The sequence below is a fragment of the Ovis canadensis genome, chromosome 1 (assembly GCF_042477335.2).
Source record: "Ovis canadensis isolate MfBH-ARS-UI-01 breed Bighorn chromosome 1, ARS-UI_OviCan_v2, whole genome shotgun sequence".
NCBI classification, from domain to species: Eukaryota; Metazoa; Chordata; class Mammalia; order Artiodactyla; family Bovidae; genus Ovis; species Ovis canadensis.
In genome coordinates this window covers 51,249,760-51,271,719 of record NC_091245.1, presented here as the reverse complement: position 1 = coordinate 51,271,719, position 21,960 = coordinate 51,249,760, and the positions used below count along the sequence as shown (strand labels likewise).

The 21,960-nt window shown below is 37.5% G+C and overlaps 1 protein-coding gene across 1 annotated transcript in view; it reads right to left on the bottom strand.

Annotated features, from left to right (window-relative positions):
- The window catches only part of TNNI3K (TNNI3 interacting kinase), a 337,135-nt gene that overhangs the window by 189,377 nt on the left and 125,798 nt on the right, over positions 1-21,960 (bottom strand). Inside the window, exons 12-17 of the mRNA XM_069594718.1 lie at positions 21,228-21,314; positions 20,597-20,653; positions 19,558-19,650; positions 19,414-19,471; positions 19,098-19,292; positions 18,267-18,371 (exon numbers count right to left, since the gene is read on the bottom strand). Of these exons, the coding sequence (XP_069450819.1) occupies positions 18,267-18,371; positions 19,098-19,292; positions 19,414-19,471; positions 19,558-19,650; positions 20,597-20,653; positions 21,228-21,314 (595 nt within the window). The remainder of the gene's footprint in view (positions 1-18,266; positions 18,372-19,097; positions 19,293-19,413; positions 19,472-19,557; positions 19,651-20,596; positions 20,654-21,227; positions 21,315-21,960) is intronic.

Here is a 21,960-nt window from a genome sequence, read left to right as displayed (position 1 = left end):
TTTTTTATGATATACAAATACTCAGGGCCTTTTCTTTGCCATTCAACGTATGCACTTTCACATTTGGCTCAGGAGTAAATTCTGGTACTGAATGTCATTTGCATCAGACCAGAACCTCCAAGAATAAATAGAGGGTAAGTGCACAGTCTCAAAGATGCTCTCTCATCTTCCTTTCTGTCAATGTCTACAGTCCTCTGACTGAACGCTAACATTTGCAGACAGCTAACTTGACCTCAGTGTGATACAGATTTGTATTCAGTGATGGCATCTGGGTAAACCTTTTTTCTTCCAATTCAGCTATGTTGATTCTTCTTCTCCAGCCAGAATTGATTTTGATATCCTCAGTGAGATTATTTGGTAAATGTTTATTTCTCCTTTTTAAGGTTTTAAAAAGAGTGAATAAATACCTTTTATTCATGATTAGAAAGGTACAATTCATATTACTTTACCTATCTCTTTTTAAGGATTTCACTTTAAATATTTACCACTTACATTAGGGAATTCATTTGTATTCATATTAGAAGGAAGAACTCATCTATTTAAAAATAACAATTCAATGAATTTTGAGAGACATATACTCCTGTGAAATCACTGTCTCAGTGAAGATACAAAACATTTCTGTCACCTCGACAGAATTCCTTGCTCCCTTTGCAATTCATCCCTCTCTCAACTCAGCCCTAGGTAACCACTGATCTGCTTTTTGACACTGGAGATTAGTTTGCATTTTCTAAAATTGTATATAAATGAAATCTTATGGTAGGTACTCTTTAATGTGTGCCTTCTTTTATATGGCATAAGTTGAATGTAGACAGAGAATGCAGACCATATTTGAATCCATATTTGGGATAATTCTGATCAATTAGGAGTGAAGAGTAACTAAGAGGTGAAAGGATAATTTAGGTAAATTTTTTTGTGTTAAAAAAAAACAAAGGAAACAAATCTTAGTATGAGTAGATGACATACTATATTTGTACTGTTGAAATTACAAAGAATATTTTAAAAAGGAACACAAATCCTTACCAGAAAACAACTTCTGGGTCAGTTAAAAATTAAAACTTTTCCATTAAGGCATCCAATAATCACTGTATTTAAGAAGCTGAACATCAACTTTAAAAAATTGTGAAACGATTAATTTAGAGATAAAAATATAACAAGTTCAGGAAATGTCACCACTGGTTTTTCAGGTTCACATGCATCTGATTTAGTTTCCACATACTCTTTTCAGAGGATATTTAAATAATTTGACTGTGACAAGCCAAACTGTTTTGAGACCTCATTGAAAGTCAAATGAAAACATTAATCAAATGCAAAAATATTCCAGTCAGGCATAGAAGTGCTTCAGGTTAGAAAATAAAATGTTGCCTATGAGAAGGAAAGTCAATCAATTTACAAAAAGGAGGTATTGGTACAAATCTACATGGTCAGTAGTGACTAGAAATCACTAGAAATTCAGGGGATGGTATTTTTCTTAAGAATCATCAGACAGTCTGCAGTTCTTTGTTTGGCTAACTTTTCACCTGTGTAAATTAGAAAATCAGAGCAGTCAAACAGCTGATTACATTTTCTTTTCTTACTGTCTTCACTGTTTTTTGGATAAGCTTTAGAGACTAGCATGAGAATAATTATCTATGGCACAAAACAGCTAGGTGAGTGACCTGTGGGATAGCAGTCTTAATTGAGCACAGGAATGACTTTCATTTTATTAAATGCTACTGAATTGTTCAATATTAACTAAAAATTACCCTCTCATCTCTGCTATGAATTCTATAAACTACACCTCCTTCTGTAAGGCAATATTTCAACACTGTTTTGCTTTTCAGTCAGGGCTGCTCCTGGTTTGAGAGACTATATGACTATATATCTCTATGTATTAGACTACATGAGTATATAGTATGGGGAATAACCTTAGTTTGTCGCTTACTAACTGTATCACCATCATAATTCGCTTATTCTCTTTAAGCATTTCTGTAACATATTTTTTAAAAAGCTATCATACAGAATTATGAATATTTAATAAGCTAATATCTAGAAACACTGAGCTCAGTACCTGGCACAAAGAAACATTAATCTATGATATTCTCATATACCTTTAAACGTTATTCATTCATTCATGCAGTTGATAAATATGATTTGAATTTTTATTAGGACCCAGTCACTGTGCTAGCATGGTAAAGAATCTGCCTGCAATGTAGGAGACCTGGATTTGATCCCTGGGTTGGGAGGATGCCCTGGAGGAGGGCATGGCACTCTAGTATTCTTGCCTGAAGAATCTCCTTGGACAGAGAAGCCTGGAGGGCTACAGTCCATAGGGTAGCAAAGAGTTGGACATGACTGAGTGACTAAGCACAGCACTGCACTGTGTGAAACATTTGGGAATAAAATGGTATAAAATCCACAGCCCCTGTCCTGAGTGCATAGCAGGAAAGGTATTGAAATACATGAGAAATTTTAAGAGTGCTATCCTGAGATAAGTAGGATGTGCTGGGGAAACACCTAGGAGTGCTTCCTGGAAGAAGGAGCAGGAATTAGACAGGAGAAAGGAGGTGAGAGAAGGGGCACTAAGAAGAAGAAAGGAAGGAGGTTTGGGCAAGGGTGGGTATTTTCATCAGAACAAATAGCATGTGTTAACTCCTGTATTAAGTTCTATATTTAAGAGCATATAGATGCAATTCAATGGACAAAGCCAAAAAAGAGAAAACCCCAAACAAACAAACAAAAAAACAACAACAACAGAAAAAACCCAAAACAAAATAAAATTATAAAAATAAATCCCCAAACCTTTGTTTCCTCTCTACTACTTACAATTCTGGGAAGAAGCTTAGTAAAAAGAAATTCTTTAGCCTCATATTTAGGAAGCAAAAAACAAAAAACAGAAACAATTCTTGTCAAACCCAGCAGAAGTTAATAAAAGTTCAGTGCTAAAATGTCTGCCCTAAAGGCCAACCATATCTCAATAGAAGGAAACTCAGAATATCTTTCTCATTCTTTGTATGAAATGGGAAAAAAGAAATTAAAGAAAGAGAAAGAATTAGAGGAAGGCTGTAATCAATTCTTTCCTTTACAAATCCCAGCAATTCAGGAGGCCTGCGAGCAACTAAATCTTTCTGGGACCACGGACAGGAAAAAACCTATTAAAATGTGCTCCATTCCCAAAGAAAGGGGTCACTCAAGATCCTCAGACCCTTAACTCTGAATAGATTTAATGAAAGCCAACTGCTATTTTAAGAATTTAGAAGGGGATTTCCCTCCCCAAAGAAAAGAAGCCAGACATCATCAATGCTCTAACACTGTTTCATCTATGGCACCAGGCATGCTTTTCACTTACTTTCTGTAGGTTGTTAAAGCCGCTAAAAGAGGGTTTAGTGACTGAGAATACAGTTCTTGGCATACAAGGCTTAAAATGTAATTGATACAAAGACCATCCCTCCAGGATTAAAGAGTTCTAATCATTCTGTGAGGCTCATGTGCTCTTTTCTCCATGCTGGTCAAGGTAATAGTAAGCCTTCCAGAAAAGGAGTTATGCTGTCTCCCATACCATTTATTAACCACAACAGCTTTCACCTTCGGTGAGAGGAAGATAATTCAGACTACTCTACAAATAGTAGAGATCCAGCAGTTGGATGCAAAATGAGTCTTTCTCTGAGACTTTCTGGCAACCCAGTACCGTATGATTAATAAAAATGTTATACTGATTTTTCTTGTAGAGTATTTCTCTAAAGTGCTCCATGTACCTTTGTCCTGACACCCCTATTAACTGCAAAGATATCTCTCTGAACAGGTAGACACAGACATCATTATCTTCATTTGCAAATAAGGAACCTGAGGCAGAAAGAAGTCAAATGACATAACAAGGGTGACACGATAAGAACAGAAATAGAAATGAGAAAAATGATGGTCTTCTGGGAATCAAGAGGGTGTGCTAGGATGAATTTTTTCCTTTTCTTTTACTACTGAAGGAAGAGCAGAGGGAACCTTCTCACTGTTAACTATGAAAACATCCTCCCTTTCTCCTTAGAGTGAGAAGGACAGTGTCTTAGCGGGGTAGCTGGATGAGCTAACTGGGTGCACGGAAGGAAAGATGCCTACCTACCTAGATGCCCCACCCATATATCCTCTGCAAAATCCGGGTTTTTCCTACTTGACCTTTTTACCTGCATGAACTCTGGGATGTGCCTTCCCCGTCTCTGACATTGTGCTCCCAAGCAATGATTGTTGAATAACTGAATGGCAGGTGTCTAAGCTGTATGTTTAAGTTGTGTGAATGAGCCCTAGGAAGAAAAATCACTGAGAAGGGTATCAGAAAATCAAATAACCCTGTCAACCCTTAGCGATGTTTTTATCCAAATTCTGTTCTACATCTGCATCAACCCAGTGTGACAGACTGGATCCCTGCTGCAAGTTTGAACCATGAAGGGATAGAGAGGTCTCAACGAAGGAGGTAACATGGGACGAGACTTCCCTGCCCTGTCTTTATATATTGTCAGTTCAGTTCAGTTCAGTTCAGTCGCTCAGTTGTGTCCGACTCTTTGTGACCCCTTGTGACCCCATGAATTGCAGCATGCTAGGCCTCCCTGTCCATGACCAACTCCTGGAGTTCACTCAGACCCACGTCCATTGAGTCAGTGATGCCATCCAGCCATCTCATCCTCTGTCGTCCCCTTTTCCTCCTGTGCCCAATCCCTTCCAGCATCAGAGTCTTTTCCAATGAGTCAAATCTTCGCATGAGGTGGCCAAAGTACTAGAGTTTTAGCTTTAGTATCATTCTTTCCAAAGAAATCCCAGGGCTGATCTCCTTCAGAATGGACTGGTTGGATCTCATTGCAGTCCAAGGGACTATCAAGAGTCTTCTCCAACACCACAGTTCAAAAGCATCAATTCTTCAGCACTCAGCTTTCTTCACAGTCCAACTCTCACATCCATACATGATCACAGGAAAAACCACAGCCTTGACTAGACGGACCTTGGTTGGCAAAGTAATGTCTCTGTTTTTCAATATGCTGTCTAGGTTGGTCATAACTTTTCTTCCAAGGAGTAAGCATCTTTTAATTTCATGGCTGCAGTCACCATCTGCAGTGATTTTGGAGCCCCCAAAAATAAAGTCTGACACTGTTCCCACTGTTTCCCCATCTATTTCCCATGAAGTGATGGGACCAGATGCCATGATCTTATATAAACTGTTGTTATTTAGTAGCTAAGTGATGTCTGACTCTTTTGCAACTCCATGGACTGTAGCCTGCTAGCCTCCTCTGTCCATGGATTTCCCAGGCAACAATACTGGATTGGGTTGCCATTTTCTTCTCCATACATAAAGAGATCTACAGTCAAACAATCCAGTTAGCTCTTACATCTTTATGACAAGAAGAAACAAGGCATCTGAGATATCATAAAAAAAATTTGTGGCACTATAATAAAAAAGGGAGCCGGGTCTTTGCTGCTGCTGCTGCTGCTGCTGCTAAGTCGCTTCAGTCATGTCCAACTCTGTGCTACCTGATAGATGGAAGCCCACCAGGCTCCCCTGTCCCTGGGATTCTCAAGGCAAGAACACTGGAGTGGGTTGCCATTTCCTTCTCCAATGCACAAAAGTGAAAAGTGAAAAAAAAGGGAGCCAGGTCTTTAAAAACATTTAATTAAGTAAAGAAATTTGGGCATTTAAGAATATTAAGTAGTGAAAATATTCCTGCAGAAAAAATAAATAAGAAAAATAATGACAATAATATCTAACGTGTTTTCTCATTAAAACCCAGTAAGATAGGTGTTATTGCCATCCTGCGAACTGGAAAACTGTTATCTAAACAAGCTGCAGAAGGACATAAGTACAATGTAACAGAGTTGGTACTTGAACCTGCACAGTCTGGTTTTGTGGCCTGAAATCTCAATTACTTCATCCTATAGCCTTCTAATAGGGTGGCAACTCACAGCAATACAGATTGCCAGAACTTTCCATGCTGCAAGCTCAAAAGAAGACTAATATTACTGGAAAAGTTGCTTTCTCACAAGGCTGACAAAGAAGATTTTGAGATAGAAAATATTAAACAAGGCAAGAACATTTATGATTTTCTGCATCTCTTTTTCTAGATCAAATTCAAGGTAGAGCTATTGGAAATTCAATCAATAGAAAAATAAATATCCACCTATTTTGTTCCTCATTTATTAGCTAGAAATTCTGGTTGTGAGCCCTGAATTAGGTTGATCTCTATTAAACTCCAGGATCTTAAGAACACAACCACATAAATGAATCTCAGCAAACAAAGGTTGAAAATGATGAACTGAGAAACAGATAACCACAAGGCGGCATTAATATTATTGAAAGGTTAGCTGCTTAGGAAATTGACAAGGTGCCAAGAGGGGCCCTCACAGTGCCTCCCAAGAAATGAGAGCAGAGAAGAAAGGAGACAGAACGGAGAAAAGCCTTTTTGACATTTTCCAAAGCTAACTTTATATAGGCTGTATTCCCAAAGGGTGGAAAATGGCAGTGTGAGGAACCAGCAACACTAGAAAATTGCAGACCAGTAAGTTCACTGCCCAGAACAGGGAAGCACTGGAAAGATTTTGTCAGGTCAAGAGGGGTACTGCTTTTCCTCCAGCTCCAACCTAGGTGAGAGAAGGTAACCCTGCCCCAGGCTCTACTGCTTTGGGAATTCCCAAGGTATGGCTGTGTATTGAGCAAAGAGGCAGTGGACTGAACCAGCTCACCACAAAAGGCACTGATGTAAGAAAGCCAGAGGCCAGGTTTCATTGTGGGGCAGTAGTATTTTCATGTCAAACCAAAAGTGAATTTTGGTATCACAGAATTTCTGTTTGGCCAAACCATGACCTTTTACGTTCTCTTTCCACATACATTATTTTGGGTGCACACATAATCTTGTGTATTGTGTCACATGGCGTAGGGTAGCTTAGATTCTACCTCTATGATGTGAGATTCAGGGTTGTGTCTAACTGGGAGGACCAAGGCAAAGATTCTGATGGAAGTCACCATGAAAGATGGCAGGTTCCACTAGGTTTGTGTTAGCAATATGATGGTGTGGGCAGAAGGAACAGAGCTTTCCTCTGATTTAAATATACCTGCTTTAATTTAAAGGAAGTATGTTCCTAAGGGAATTTGCTTAATGGGGTGTTAAGTATGAACACTATTTTTAGAATTAGTAGATGCAGCCAAAATTAAATGAGAGGTTCTAATGGAGGCAGCTGAGAGAGGAAGAACATTTTAACTGGCCCTCTGAGGAAACTTTCTATTTCTATTGGAGTACAAAGAAAGGACAACTCAGGACTAAGGGATATTATAGGATAGGGTAGGGGAGGGGGCGACTGCTAATTTGGTTCAGGATGAGGAACCAAAATGATATGTGCTGAGAATGTTTGGGACACAGCCCACCCTCTGGGAACTGTGAGAATCAGGTAAGAAGGCAGGGCTAGATCTACTATCAGAGAAAAGGAGGATGAACCGGGTGAAGAATTCTATTTAAATAACAGGTGGAGAGTCAGAGGGCACTGTCTGCTTCTTCTGGAGGTTCATGGAGCTGAGGACAGACAGACTGACTTTAAACATATCAGAAATGGGAACGGAAAATGTGGCTGAATATCAACCCCTGAGTGAAGCTAGGACATAGGATCAATTTGTAGAATTAAATGTTTGAAGAATCCTTTCATATGGATATGGTGTAATAAGGTTCTTTGAATACCATGATCAGAGCCTGTGTTTTAATTTTCACCTTTAAAGAAAAATGTATGTGTGTTTTCACTGACACAGAGCAAACTGAATTGTGAGATGTTTTTGAATGTATATAGCCTATTTCATACTGCTATATCTTACTACAGTACATGTTGTTACTCTTGAACCATGTTTTGGTTCAGGGACAAGCTCCATCATTTCCAAAGCTATTCTTATATTTTCAATGTAACAAAGTGAAGGAAAATTATTTTTAAATTAATTTATATATAATATGCTTTACTGAGTGGCTTTCACTACATTTCCCGGTTAGTGGTATTAGTTTATACATTGTGAAAATATGTTTATAGACTAAAAATATTTAGTATGCAGTTAACATTATGTTTGTGCAACTAGTTCATGCCAATCTAGACCACCTTTCTACCCAAACCCTAGTACCTGTTATCACTAGTGCAAAGAAGGTGAATGTAATCCAGACTGCTGGCTGTCTACCAAAGCTCATTTCCTCTTCTGGGCAGACAGCTAGACTACGTTTCTAAGAACTCCTGGCAGTCAAGCATGGCTATTTGATTGAGCTGTGGCCAATAACATGTGACTTAAAGTGATATATGCCACTCTTTGCAGACTAAGGTCCGTCTAGTCGAGGCTATGGTTTTTCCTGTGGTCATGTATGGATGTGAGAGTTGGACTATGAAGAAGGCTGAGCACCGAAGAATTGATGCTTTTGAACTGTGGAACTGTGGTGTTGGAGAAGACTCTTGAGAGTCCCTTGGACTGCAAGGAGATCTAACCAGTCCATTCTAAAGGAGATCAACCCTGGGATTTCTTTGGAAGGAATGATGCTAAAGCTGAAACTCTAGTACTTTGGCCACCTCATGCGAAGAGTTAACTCATTGGAAAAGACTCTGATGCTGGGAGGGATTGGGGGCAGGAGGAGAAGGGGACGACAGAGGATGAGATGGCTGGATGGCATCACTGACTCAATGGACGTGAGTCTGAGTGAACTCCGGGAGTTGGTGATGGACAGGGAGGCCTGGTGTGCTGCGATTCATGAGGTCTCAAAGAGTTGGACACGACTGAGCGACTGAACTGAACTGAATGCCTGGTCTGTAAAGCATTTCATGCACATCTCACATATTCTTGTTCCACTGATGCTCACTTGAATGGAGCTGAAAACGAAGGCGACCGCAGACACCACGTGTTGAAAATGGGTCCTGAACAACTACATGGATAAGGGACAACCCCAATAACTTATTCATTCACACAATCATGATACAAACTTCTATTGCTTTTGAACCATTATGCATTTTGAGGTCTATTATTGCAGTAGATAACCTACCTAATGTAGATAACCTACTCAAACAAATCCAACGTTCATCTGGGAAAGCTGTATAGTTTAGAATTTTTCCTCATTACTCAGAGTAGTAATGAAATTGAAACAGACTGTATCTGATTACTTAACTGATAGATGAATAGATAAAGAAGTTGTGGTACATATATGCAATGGAATATTATCAGCAATCAAAAGAAACAAATTTGCATCAGTTGTAGTGAGCTGGATGAACCTAGAGCCTATTAAACAGAGTAAAGTCAGAAAGAGAAAAACAAATATTATATATTAACACATATATATGGAATCTATAAGAATGGTACTGATGAACCTATTTGCAGGGCAGGAATAGAGACGCAGAGGTAGAAACGGACTTGAGGACACGGTGCGGGGAGGGGAGGGTAAGACGAATTGGGAGAGTAGCACTCATATATGCACACTACCGCGTGTAAAATAAATACCTAATGGGGAGCGGCTGCAGAGCATACGGAGCTCAGCTTGGTGCTCTGTGATGGCCTAGAGGACTGGGATGCGAAGGAGGTGAGAGGAAGGCTCAAAGCGAGAGGATATATTTATACTTCTGGCTGATTCACATTGTTGTATAGGGGAAACCAGCACAACATTGTAAAGGAATTATCCAATAATTTAAAAAAAAAAACTTTTGAAAATCTTATGTCACCTTACAAATTTGGATATAGACATTTCACAACTACAGGCACCCCTTTAGCCCTTAGGACCTAAACCCTAAGCTCCAAGGCACCCCTTGCTTGTAATGAATTAATTTTCCTTCTATAAATCCCAACTGGTGACAGCTATGTCTCATCCTTAAACTGAGAAAAATATCTCTCAAATTATTTTCCTTCAGGCTTAATTTCCTCAAGACTGCAGATGATAAAGAATGGAAGCATCACAAAAACATGAAAGTGTGCATGCTTATTTGTGTACTGATATATAATATTAACATACACATTTATGCAAATCTTTATATATGTGTATATTAATTTATTACATGTAGGTCTGTATCCTTCCAGGGTTTTATAGCCTTGAATACCTATATGAACTGTGTACATTGCAATTGTCCAAAATTGAAACTCTTACTTCTTTTTGGCTAGTGGTGAAGATTCTAGCCTCCTGGGAACTTTCTAGTATTAACTACGGATTAGAAATTAGATGCTCTAGAATGCATTAGTATACACAGCACAATTCCCATGATTAACTGTTGGCTCTTGGAACTTACTCTGTAGCAAAGGCATCATAAGCATGTGGATCTGTCTTTTGCCTTAGTTGTTGAATGAGTGAATGAACAAATGATGATACTGTATTTGGGGCAATGATTCACAAACTATTTAGAATTACATTGTAACTTGATTCCGCAATATTCCTACTCCACCCTGGCAGTGGAGAAGGATGAAATTGTATAGCAACTGGTTAAGAGGAGTAACTGGTATTAGACTAGAAGGTAATTCTCATTGCTTCCTGTATGTTTGAATTGCTTGTAGTGGTCTCTGAAAATATAACACTTAGGCATAGACACTGAGATTCTGATTGAAGCAGCATCAGAGTTTCCTTGAACTTTTCCTACAAATTCTAGTGTTAGTCACTCAGTCATGTCCAACTCTGCAACAACATAGACTGTAGTCCATCCAGCTCTTTTGTCCATGAAATTCTCCAGGCAAGAATACTGGAGTGGGTTGCCATTCCCTTCTCCAGGGGATCTTTCCTACCCAGGGATCGAACCCAGGTCTCTTGCATTGCAGGAAGATCCTTTACTGTCTGAGACACCAGGAAATGTGCAGCCAAATTTTAGAACCACTCCAACTACAACAACATTTTCTCTTCGCTTGATTATAAGAATTATCTGGTAATCTTTTTTTAAAGTGTCGATTCTCAGGCCAATTTAGGATATTCTCAATCTGTGCCTTCAGAAGGGGGTTTCTGAATTTGTTTTTTAAATGAGGGCCTGTAGATGATATTTATGACAGGGAAATGCTGGGAAATAATACTTAGGCTCTAAGCTCTGCTGGAAAAGGGCTGTTGGTCCTTCATTCTCAGCCATTCTTCCAGGCATTGCATAGACTCTAGCTCATATCAATCATTCAAGTACTGGATATTAATTAATTAATTACCTTAATTTTTAAGTCCAAGTAAATGAAAAACTTTTGACATAATTAAAAATGCCACTTGTGATTGGTTTTTTACTAGAGATTTACACAAGTAGAATTGTGAAAAATTTCATGAGTTTCAAGGGTTCTCTTTTAAGACTTACTATAAATATTGAAGTGTAATCAACTACTTGGCCTACATTCAAGTATTCAGAATTCTCTGCAAAATGGTACCTGCCAGTGAATGCTAAATTCTATTCGTATAACCACTTATTAGAAAAGTCACAAGTGAAAGGACTAGCTGAGAGTGAACTCTATAATTCAGGTTAATCAAGGAATACAATTGTACCTAATAGGTAATTAGAAAAACAATAATTTGCTATGTGTACTTAATTTATGTTTTTTTTTAATGCATGGTTTTTATATTCTGTATTCAACAGAAAGGCAAATGTATATGTCAACTTAAAATAATTATTAAAAATTATAGTCAATATTTTCTTAATACTTTCTGAAATCTTCACTAATTTAGTTAAATCCATTTTCAAAATTAAAATTCTTTTACTAGTGCTGTCATTTTAAATTATCTGTCATTTGCCATCAGCAAGTTGGCTGTTTTTAAATAATCTCTAATTATTTTTCTTTGTAGTCACTCGAATAAGCTGACACTCAAAAATGTCCTCACATCTAGACCTAGGGTCCCAATTAATTAGTTGTGTTGTATAAGAATACATATTCATATAAATGGGAATGTTGAGGAGTATCTTTCCATCCTCATAAAGGAACATGTAAGGGATGAATTGCAATAACAGCAGATGTCTGTATAGTGCTTCACGGTTTACAGGGCTTCCCAGGCAGTGCTAGTGGTGATACAAGAGGCTTTCACTTATATCACTCTTGGGAACGTCATGGCCACTCTGTTGGAAGTGTCACTATTTTGTTGGTTACTGTGTTGTTATACTATATACAAGCTCCGGGAATTGGTGATGGACAGAGAAGCCTGATGTGCTGCAGTCCACGGGGTCGCAAAGAGTCGGATATGACTGAGACTAAATTGAACTGATACTATATAATTATATAGGGGAAAGACCATTTATTTGATGTTTGCAGTGGTGTTTGGTTTCAACATAAGAAATTTGGAAAATGTACTTTTCCAAGAAAACATAGCTGCTTGTATAAACATTAAAATGTGTAGCTGTAAACCATATTTTTCAAGCTCCAATGCCACAAAGTGAATATATAAATTGGACCAGATATATAATGGTAAGTTGGTAGGTGGTGGGATCCATGATAAATTGAAAAGTACATTCTTGTCTAGAGCTACACATTTAAAAATATTTAAACAGTGCAGATGGTGACTGCAGCCATGAAATCAGAAGACGATTGCTTCTTAGCAGGAAATCTATGACAAACCCAGACAGTGTGTTGAAGAGTAGAGACATCACTCTGCCAACAAATATCTGTATAGTCAAGGCTATGGTCTTCCCAGTGGTCATGTATGGTTGTGAGAGCTGGACCATAAAGAAGGCAGGAAACCAAAGAATTGATGCCTTTGAACTGTGGTGCTGGAGAAGACTTCTGAGAGTCCCTTGGACAGCAAGGAGATTCAGCCAGTCAGTCTTAAGGGAAATCAGCCCTGAATGCTCATTAGAAGTGAGAGAGTCATTTCCTAGGCAGGTTGATAAGAAGTCTAGGGGTCCCCAAGGACAGAGGGGTCTGGAATTCTGAAGGAGGAAGAAAGGACAAACTTTTTTGTCCCTCTACATTCCTTAGGATTATATAACAATAATGTATCCTGCTTGAAGACAGTCTCTGGAAAAATCCTTCTGGCTAATCCTGTTATGGATTAAATTATGGGAGTAGGTCTAGTGAGGTCTTTACAACCTCCAGACATTCTTTTGATTCACTGTAATAACTAATTCAGTTCAGTTCAGTCACTGTCGTGTCCGACTCTTTGCGACCCCATGAATTGCAGCACACCAGGTCTCCCTGTCCATCATCATCTCCCGGAGTAAACTCAAACACATCCATCGAGTTGGTGATGCCATCCAGCCATCTCATCCTCTGTCGTCCCCTTTTCCTCCTGCCCCCAATCCCTCCCAGCATCAGAGTCTTTTCCAATGAGTCACTTTGCATGAGGTGGCCAAAGTACTGGAGTTTCAGCTTTAGCATCATTCCTTCCAAAGAACACCCAGGGCCGATCTCCTTCAGAATGGACTGGTTGTGGACATGGAATGACAGACTGGTTCCAAATAGGAAAAGGAATACGTCAAGGCTGTATATTGTCACCCTGCTTATTTAACTTATATGCAGAGTACATCATGAGAAACGCTGGGCTGGAAGAAGCACAAGCTGGAATCGAGATGGCTGGGAGAAATAACTAATTAGAGAGTATATAACTACATGGCTAACACTAGCAAGGGGGTACTCTTTCTGCCCCCTTTTGATGCCTATGTCAGAAGCTTTCTCTATCTTCTTCATACTTTAATAAAACTTTATTATACAAAAGCTCTGAGCGATCAAGCTTCGTCTCTGGCCCCGGATTGAATTCTCCTCCAGAGGCCAAGAATCCCGGCATCTTTGTGTGGTTCAGCAACAACTTTTCAGAAGGACTGATGCTGAAGTTGAAGCTCTAGCATTTTGGCCACCTGATGGGAAGAGCTGACTCACTGGAAAAGTCCCTGATGCTTGGAAAGATTGAGGGCAGAAGGAGAGGAGGGTGTCAAAGGATGAGGTGGCTGGATGGCACCACCAATGCAATGGACATGAACTTGGGCAAACTCTGGGAGATGGTGAGGGACAGGGAGGCCTTGGTGTGCTGCAGTTCATGGGATTGCAAAGAATCAGACACAACTGGGTGACTTAACAAAACAGTGAACACTATGGGACAAAGAAAACAGCTCCATGTGCCCCATGTGTGACCTCTGCTCCATACTTGCAGAACACGGGGTGTAGAGGAAGAAATAAAGCAGAAATAAAGAAGCACAAGGAGATGATATGAAAAGTGATTTGGGTCACAGGAATTTAGCCTACAGGACTGAGGTACAAAGAGCAAGGCAGATAAATATGGCTGATGCCCATCCAATATCACCAGCTTCTTTCTATCTCTCTGTACTGACTTGGTTTTGTTGTTGTTGTTGGGACAGAACAATATGTCTATAAGGATGTGGCTCTGGGCATAATACCTTTAGTCAATTTCCTTACAGTAAAATGACATAATAATAATTACATTATAGAATTTCTAAGAAATTAAATGAAACTATATATGACAAAGGCATAGCAGAGTTTTTTCACACTGTAAATATTAAATAAATTATTATAACCACTGGGAAGAACTACCTCCTTAAGCACTCCTTGAATTTCTAATATATACTAAAAATTGAAAATAACATTCAGATTTATATGGTAAGAAATTTACAAGGGGAAGGCAAAGGTTTTTTCTTTCACTCAAATAAATCAATAACCATGAAACCAAAGATACAAGTTTCCCCTCTGTGTGGACTGATCTATAACCACAAACATCTTCTTTCCTTTAGAACTGTAAAAGGTACTGGGCAAGTTATTCGGACTCTATCTACAAGTAGTCATACTTGTACCAACTAGATCACTGCTTTCTGAAATGATGTTCATAGAAATGCCTCAGGAATTTGGTTCAGTTAAAAATGCATTGACTGAACAGTACTGTGTGAGACGCTATGCTCAGTTTTGTAAATCTGAGATGAGGAGAGCAGGATTGCTGATCCTGAAGCCCTGACCTGCCCAGAATAGAGAAGAGAAACATGGAAGAAGGTTATTTCAATACAAATGCAATGCCTGAGTTCTTCACTCTGTTTTATATATTTTTCCTTCCACCTATTTCAGTGGGAGGGGATTTGTAAGCATTGTGCAAATGCAAGGATCAGTATGTTATGAAAAGATTGAGGGATGATATACACCTAGCCTTCAAAGTCTAGTTTTAGCTCTATATCCTCCAGGAACTTTTCCATACTATTGTGATTTTTAATTTACTAAAAATCCTTTGAAAATGGCTGATTAATCATTCTCCATTAAATGACAATTAATTTCCTTCCTGAGCATATGTTTTATGTACCTAACCAGATTGTAGTAAGCCCTCTGAGGAGAGGACTGTTTTGGGCAGTATGCATGCTACATAAACCTGAAAAGCTGAATGTTTTATTGTCACTAGACTAAGAGCTAGACTAGACAGATGGACCTTTGTTGGCAAAGCAGAGACATTACTTTGCTGACGAAGGCCCATCTAGACAAAGCTATGGTTTTTCCAATAGTCATGTATGAATGTGACAGTTGGGACTATAAAGAAAGCTGAGCACTGAAGAACTGATGCTTTTGAACTGTGGTGTTGGAGAAGACTCTTGAGAGTCCTTTGGACTGCAAGGAGGTCAAACGAGTTAATCCTAAAGGAAATCATTCCTGAATATTCATTAGAAGGACTGATGCTGAAGTTGAAATTCTAATACTTTGACTACTTGATGCGAAGAACTGACTCACTGGAAAAGACTCTGATGCTGGGAAAGACTGAACGCAGGATGAGAAGGGGACGATAGAGGATGAGATGTTTGGATGTATCACTGACTTGATGGACATGAGTGTGAGGAAGTTCCGTGAGTTGGTGATGGACAGGGAAGCCTGAAGTGCTGCAGTTCATGGGGTTGCAAAGAGTTGGACATGACTGAGCAACTGAACTGAACTGAGACTAAGGAGCAGTAGAAAAGAATGTCCACAAATGATAAATATAATAATTTGGTACTCTATTTATATTGAAAGCTCCTATGAGCTTTCATAAGACTTTTTGGTACAATATAAGTATAAGGTTAGAGACAGAAGAAATGGTAAATATAAACTTCTGTTATATAATAAATGTTCTATTGAAACTTTTAACCAACAACATTTCTATTTTTGGTCCTGCTTTATTACCTGGTGGTAACAATTGACACTTACTCTCAGGGCAACAGAACACACATTCAACTGCCCCATAAATGAAGAATTGCAGCCAGAGAAAACTCAGTGATCTCTCATTTAATGGCACATGGCAACGGTGGTTGGGATGAAAAATAACATGCCTAAAACTCACAAATCACCAGTTTGAATTTGATAATTTATCACCTAAATCTAAATTTCCTAATTATTGCTACTAAAACTCATAGAAAAAATGTGCTTCTTAACATAAATATTTTTGAAAGAGATGTAAAGAAAATAATGGACTTCCCTGGGGCTTCAGATGGTAAAGAATCTGCCTGCCTGTGGGAGACTCAGGTTTGATCCTTGGGTTAGGGAGATCCCCTGGAGAAGGAAATGGCAACCCACTTCAGTATTCTTGCCTGGATAATTCTATGGACAGAGGAACCTTGCAGGCTACAGTCCATAGGGTCACAAAGAGCTGGACATGACTGAGCTACTAACACACAAAGAAAATAACAGGAAAGAAATTAGTTTTATTTGAAAACTAGTAAATAATTATAAATAGATTGAGTCTTATATATGTTTACTTCCAATATCTAAGATTCAGCCTCTGCTCATATTTAATTTTATCGCTCCTATATTTCATATCTGTCTCTTCCTTTCATTTCCTCTGCCATTAGTGAAATTCTGCTTTTCATTACTTATCTAGATCACTGCAACAACTGCTTCACCAGTTTCTTCACTTTCTGATCAAGCTGATCTTTTACAAAGATGCCAAATTAATCTTTCCATAATACAGTCCCAAATTTCTGACTCCTTGCTCAAATATTCTCAATGCCTCCTTCTTGCTTTTAAAGCAAGGTCTAAACTGCTTTACTCCAGCATTTAATAATTTCTGTGCTCTTGTTTCAATTTATTTTTCTCTCCCAACAGTCCTCTTCATGCATTACATACACTAAATACGTTTATACATTTCATCCACTGAAGTGAAACTATTCAGTACTCCTATAATATGCCTTTAACTTTCTAACGTCTATTTTTTTCACATCTTCCCTAAGCCTGGGATGCTCTTCCACACTCTATCCATCCTTTAGGGTCAAGCTCGAATGTCACCTCTTCCATAAAGTTGTTTTTAAATTCTTCAGAAGTAATTTTTATTCTTCTTTCTGAAATTTTACAGAAAATATTTCACTATCTCCTTAAAATAAATTATTGGTTTATACCTAAAGTATACTGAGTACTGGAGTCTATGGCAGTTTTACCTGGCTCTGTTGTGCCAAGTATAAAGGCTTTGAACATAGTAGATACCTAAGTAGTTGTTGAACAAATGACTGGCATAATTAATGAATATTTAGTAGTTTCAGAACTGTGGACTTTGTATAAAGGGTCATACATGGGATCTATTTGAACCTTATTGACAACCATAAAATAAACATATTGATTTTGAATAATCTGACTTCTTTCATAAACTAGTGATTTATCAGATTTTTCCACCTTTTCTCCTTAGCATCTCTGGGATTACAGAGAGATGGCCCAAGGAGCTCCCTCTTTGGCAGTGAGAAATGAACAGTAGAGAAATGAATTCTCTACTGTATACTTAGCCTCCGACTAAAGCTGTCCTATTTTGTGTATCAGCCTCCCTGTAAGACTTTGCTTAGAGAAAGCATTCACTACTAAAATAGACAAACAAACAAACAAAAAACCTTGGGATTCCACCACTGAGACACAATAATTCTCTATTTGTTTCAAGTCTCCATTCCACATGAAAACATCTTCATGTGATAGTGAGGTAAATGAGCTGCTGTGTTTTGGCTGAGTTTGTTCTTTTAAGAAAAATACCAAAATGTTAGCACAAAAGCAGTATTTCAGACAATTTTATATCAGGTCCTCCTATAATACCTAACTTTGAATGAGACATGACATTCTATAATAATTATCATTGATCTCAATCCTTGATCTGACTCTAGTGGCCTGAGAACTAGCTAGCTGTTGAATTTTACAGATGTTATAATCTTTCTGGATATTTTTCATAGATTTGAAAGACCCCTGAGAAATAGTTATACAGCTTTACATTTCTGTAAAAGACAATGGTGTAACATTCTATTGCCTAAGCTAATGGTAGCCCATCCCCTCACCCACAGAGTAGAAAATTGTATCCTACAATAAATATAAACTGTATCTTCACTGAAATCTATCTTAGACTCCTGGTCAGTTACACAATTTCAGGTTCATTATTTAGGGGGAAAAATACCTGTTTAAGTCACGGTGAATAATTGGCTGTGTCAAGTTGTGAAGGTACTCCATACCTTTGGCAACATCTACTGCAATGATTAATTTTGACTGCAAATCAAGTATCCTAGAATTTAAAAATAAATTTAATGAGGATGAAATGGTCAAATCCAATACTACATCTTTTAAAAGAAATCAATAGTGTGTATAATTTGTTATTCTGTACAATTTCAGCCTTTTTTGCTTGATTGAAGGTTAAGCTAAAAACTCAACATATGTGGAAAAATAGCTTTTCTACACTTGATAATGCTTAACTATAGATCAATTCAGATACCAACCCCTCTTATTTAAACATTCAACTTGACTTTATAACATTTATAATATTACACTTAATTTCTTTGAAATAACATAAAAAGGAAATCTAATTACTAAGTAAAAACCACATTCTAATTATCATATGCATAGATCTAGGAAGTTAATTCAAATTAGACTTGTACAAGATTATTCTTTCTTAAAACTTTTAAAAATAAATACTGTGACCCCTAGTAATTATTTTATTTTGAGCTTACACATATCTGCTTTCCTGGTACATCAAATTTAGCCTAATTATTCAGTTACTAATTTAAATTCCTTGAATTTGTTATCTTAAACTGGATTCTTGTTAAGAAAACATAGAAGTCTTTCTATTCATTAAAAAATAATTATTGGGCATAAATTATTAGCCATCTTTAGAATGCCCCATTTCCTAAACCTCAGAGATTTCAGAAAGCAAAGTCTCATCTAAGCAGAAAGCATACGAGATTTTGTAACTGTAATTCCAATGACATGCAAAATGATAAATCAGTGACCATACCTCTTCTGTTCATGAAGGAGAGAGAATAGGGAACCCCCTGATATGTACTGAGTGACAATGGCAAACTGGCTGGGATCATTCAAGCAAGCACCCACAAACTGAATGATACATGGATGATTAAGCCGGCAGAGAATGGACACCTCTCGGCAAAACATATCCACATCTGACTTGGAGCAGTAGGTGTTGGCTCGGTAACTGGAAAACACAGCAACAGGAAGTCTTCAGTCACCAGATGAATCAAAACAATGGGCTCACCATGTGTATACTTCTCAACGTTTACTACTCAGATGCTAAAATTTCTCATTTGCTTGCTTACCGTTTTATAGCCACTATTTTATTTCTGCATCGTCCTTTATACACTTTCCCAAAAGAACCTAAAATTGTGTAAGACAAACAAGTAAACACATGTTATCATATGGAGCTCATTAAACTAAAACAGACTAGTATTTTCTTAAGTTACCTGAGCCGATAATCTCATGGAACTCAATTTCCGAGAGCTGAAGATGGAAATGTGAAGGCAAGCCAGCCCTTAAGAGGAGAACATCTGCCTTCTCTGCAAACAGGAATTGTTATTTTATATTTTTAAAAAAAATAAACAGCAAACCTGTGGATGTTTAAACACACATGCACATATATGCTTACCCAAAAATATCTTTCCCTAGTACCATTTAATTTTCCAACTGTAACTGACTATTTGGACATACAAAAACCTTATCATAAATGATCCCTATCCCTGTGCATTAAAAACACGTTAGCTCTATGCCTTTGCTACCTGACCTTTGTTGAGAGTTTATACCTGATTTGGCCAACCACTACTTGTCCATATGATGTGGTAACTCTAGAATACAGTTCACATCACATCATGATAAAGTCTTATCTGGTCAATCCCTTCAACCTGTCACAAAAAGCTTAGTCAAATAGCCAAAAATTCAACCTTAAAGAGATATCAATTAGGAAATAAGCATGTGAATCATTCAGAAGACACATTCAAAGCCAGAAATAATTTTTTAAAATTTCAAACTCTAAATATTTCCATATAAATTTACAGTTGTATATGTTTTACTTCCCTGATTCAGTGGTAATAATTTCTGTATGTAGTATACATTCAAAAAGTTACCAAAGTATTATTGCTTATTTGGGATCTCTTGAAAAATAATTAATTTTTTTTTCAGCTTTTTCCCTATGACAAACCTATTACCAATTCTTATGAAAGATATTAATAGTTACAACTTAACTTTCATAAAAATACAAAAGTCTATGAGAATTTGATCTTTTTTAATATTCATATGGAATTTTCACTGTTACACCTTCATGAACTAAGAGGACATATGCAAAATAACAGCAGATGAGGTTAATCGTTGAAAGAATGATCTGCTAATAACATTACTTATGGCTGCAAAATAGTCATTTGTAATATGTAAGACAAAATAGGAAGTTATCATATTTGAGGCAGTAATTACTCAGTAATAAAATATAACAACTGTCCCATATTAAAATACCTTTTGTCATGCTTTTGATCTTCCCCAAAGGAGATGGAACAGACACATAGGAGCCATCTGAAATCAAATTATATTATAGAGTTAAAAGTAGCAAATGATTTTTCCTACATAAAATTTAAACATTATACAAAGAAGCACATAACAAAAGAAAACTTGCTAATAACACCAAGTAAGAGTGTAACTTAAGCCCAGGTCTTTCTCTGGACATTGAAACTGTATAGCAAGTATTTATTTAGAGTGTACATAAAATGATTAAAAATAAAAATCCAAGGTCTAGTAGACTCCAGCAAATTTAATTTGTGTCTGCATATGAGTATTCTCTGTCCTATCTTAATAGATTGCTGAAAGAGAAAATGACTGCTCAGCTTACTAGGCCTTCCCAGGCATGTACCAGCCTCATAAACATCCAGTCCATGGGATGTAAAACTTGGAGGAACTGCAGATGGGTGAGTTAGAAAGTAGCCCAAGTGGGGGCTTCTTTATTTTCAGCCTTACTCAGACATAAATTTTCTTAAAATAAAGCTAATCTGATAGGCCTTCCTCCCGGACCCTAAAATGTTGCTAACAGAAACACAAGTTTACCTTTGGCCACAATATCACTACAATGAAAATTTAAAAAGAAAGAGGGTACCTCCTCCAGGCTGAGAATATTCATTACAGGGCAATTCATCCTGATTTCTCTTATAATGTTTCAGAAGTGTAACAATTGCATCATGTCCTTTATGAAAAGACAAAGAAGGGCAAAGGGTCTTAATTCTTATTTGATCTATTCAGCTCACCATCTAATTGCAAAATAACCAGAGGTAGCTTGAAACAGGATGAATCTTAAGAAGTAATACACTGCAATAGGAATTGAGAACTTTCATTCATGCATTCATTCAAAATAATTCATTAAGACTCCACCATCATTTTGTAACATATAAAAACATTGAATCACAAAGTCATATACCTGAAACTAATAAAATATTGTAAGTCAAGTACACTTTAATTAAAAAAAAAAAGACTGCTATATGTGAGGCACTATTTCAAGCACTAAGTTGGGTATGGGGGATGCAATGAACAAAGCAACTGTGGTCCTGCTCTCACGAAGTTTAGTGTAATTGAACAAACAATAAGAATTGTAGAATTTCTAAATGAGTAAACATCATGTGCAATGGGAGTATATAAAAAGATCATGATTAGCAGAGTGAAAAGTACATTTGGTAACCAGGAAGGAGAGATTTATTTGCTGTGACCGAGCATTACATTTGACTGGCAAGTACAGTATAACAGGGCATTAAGATAATTTCCATAGATTCCTGTGGCAGGAGACACCTGGCTGTCTACCAATATTTGTAGTTCCCTTTCACAGAGTGAATCTGTCA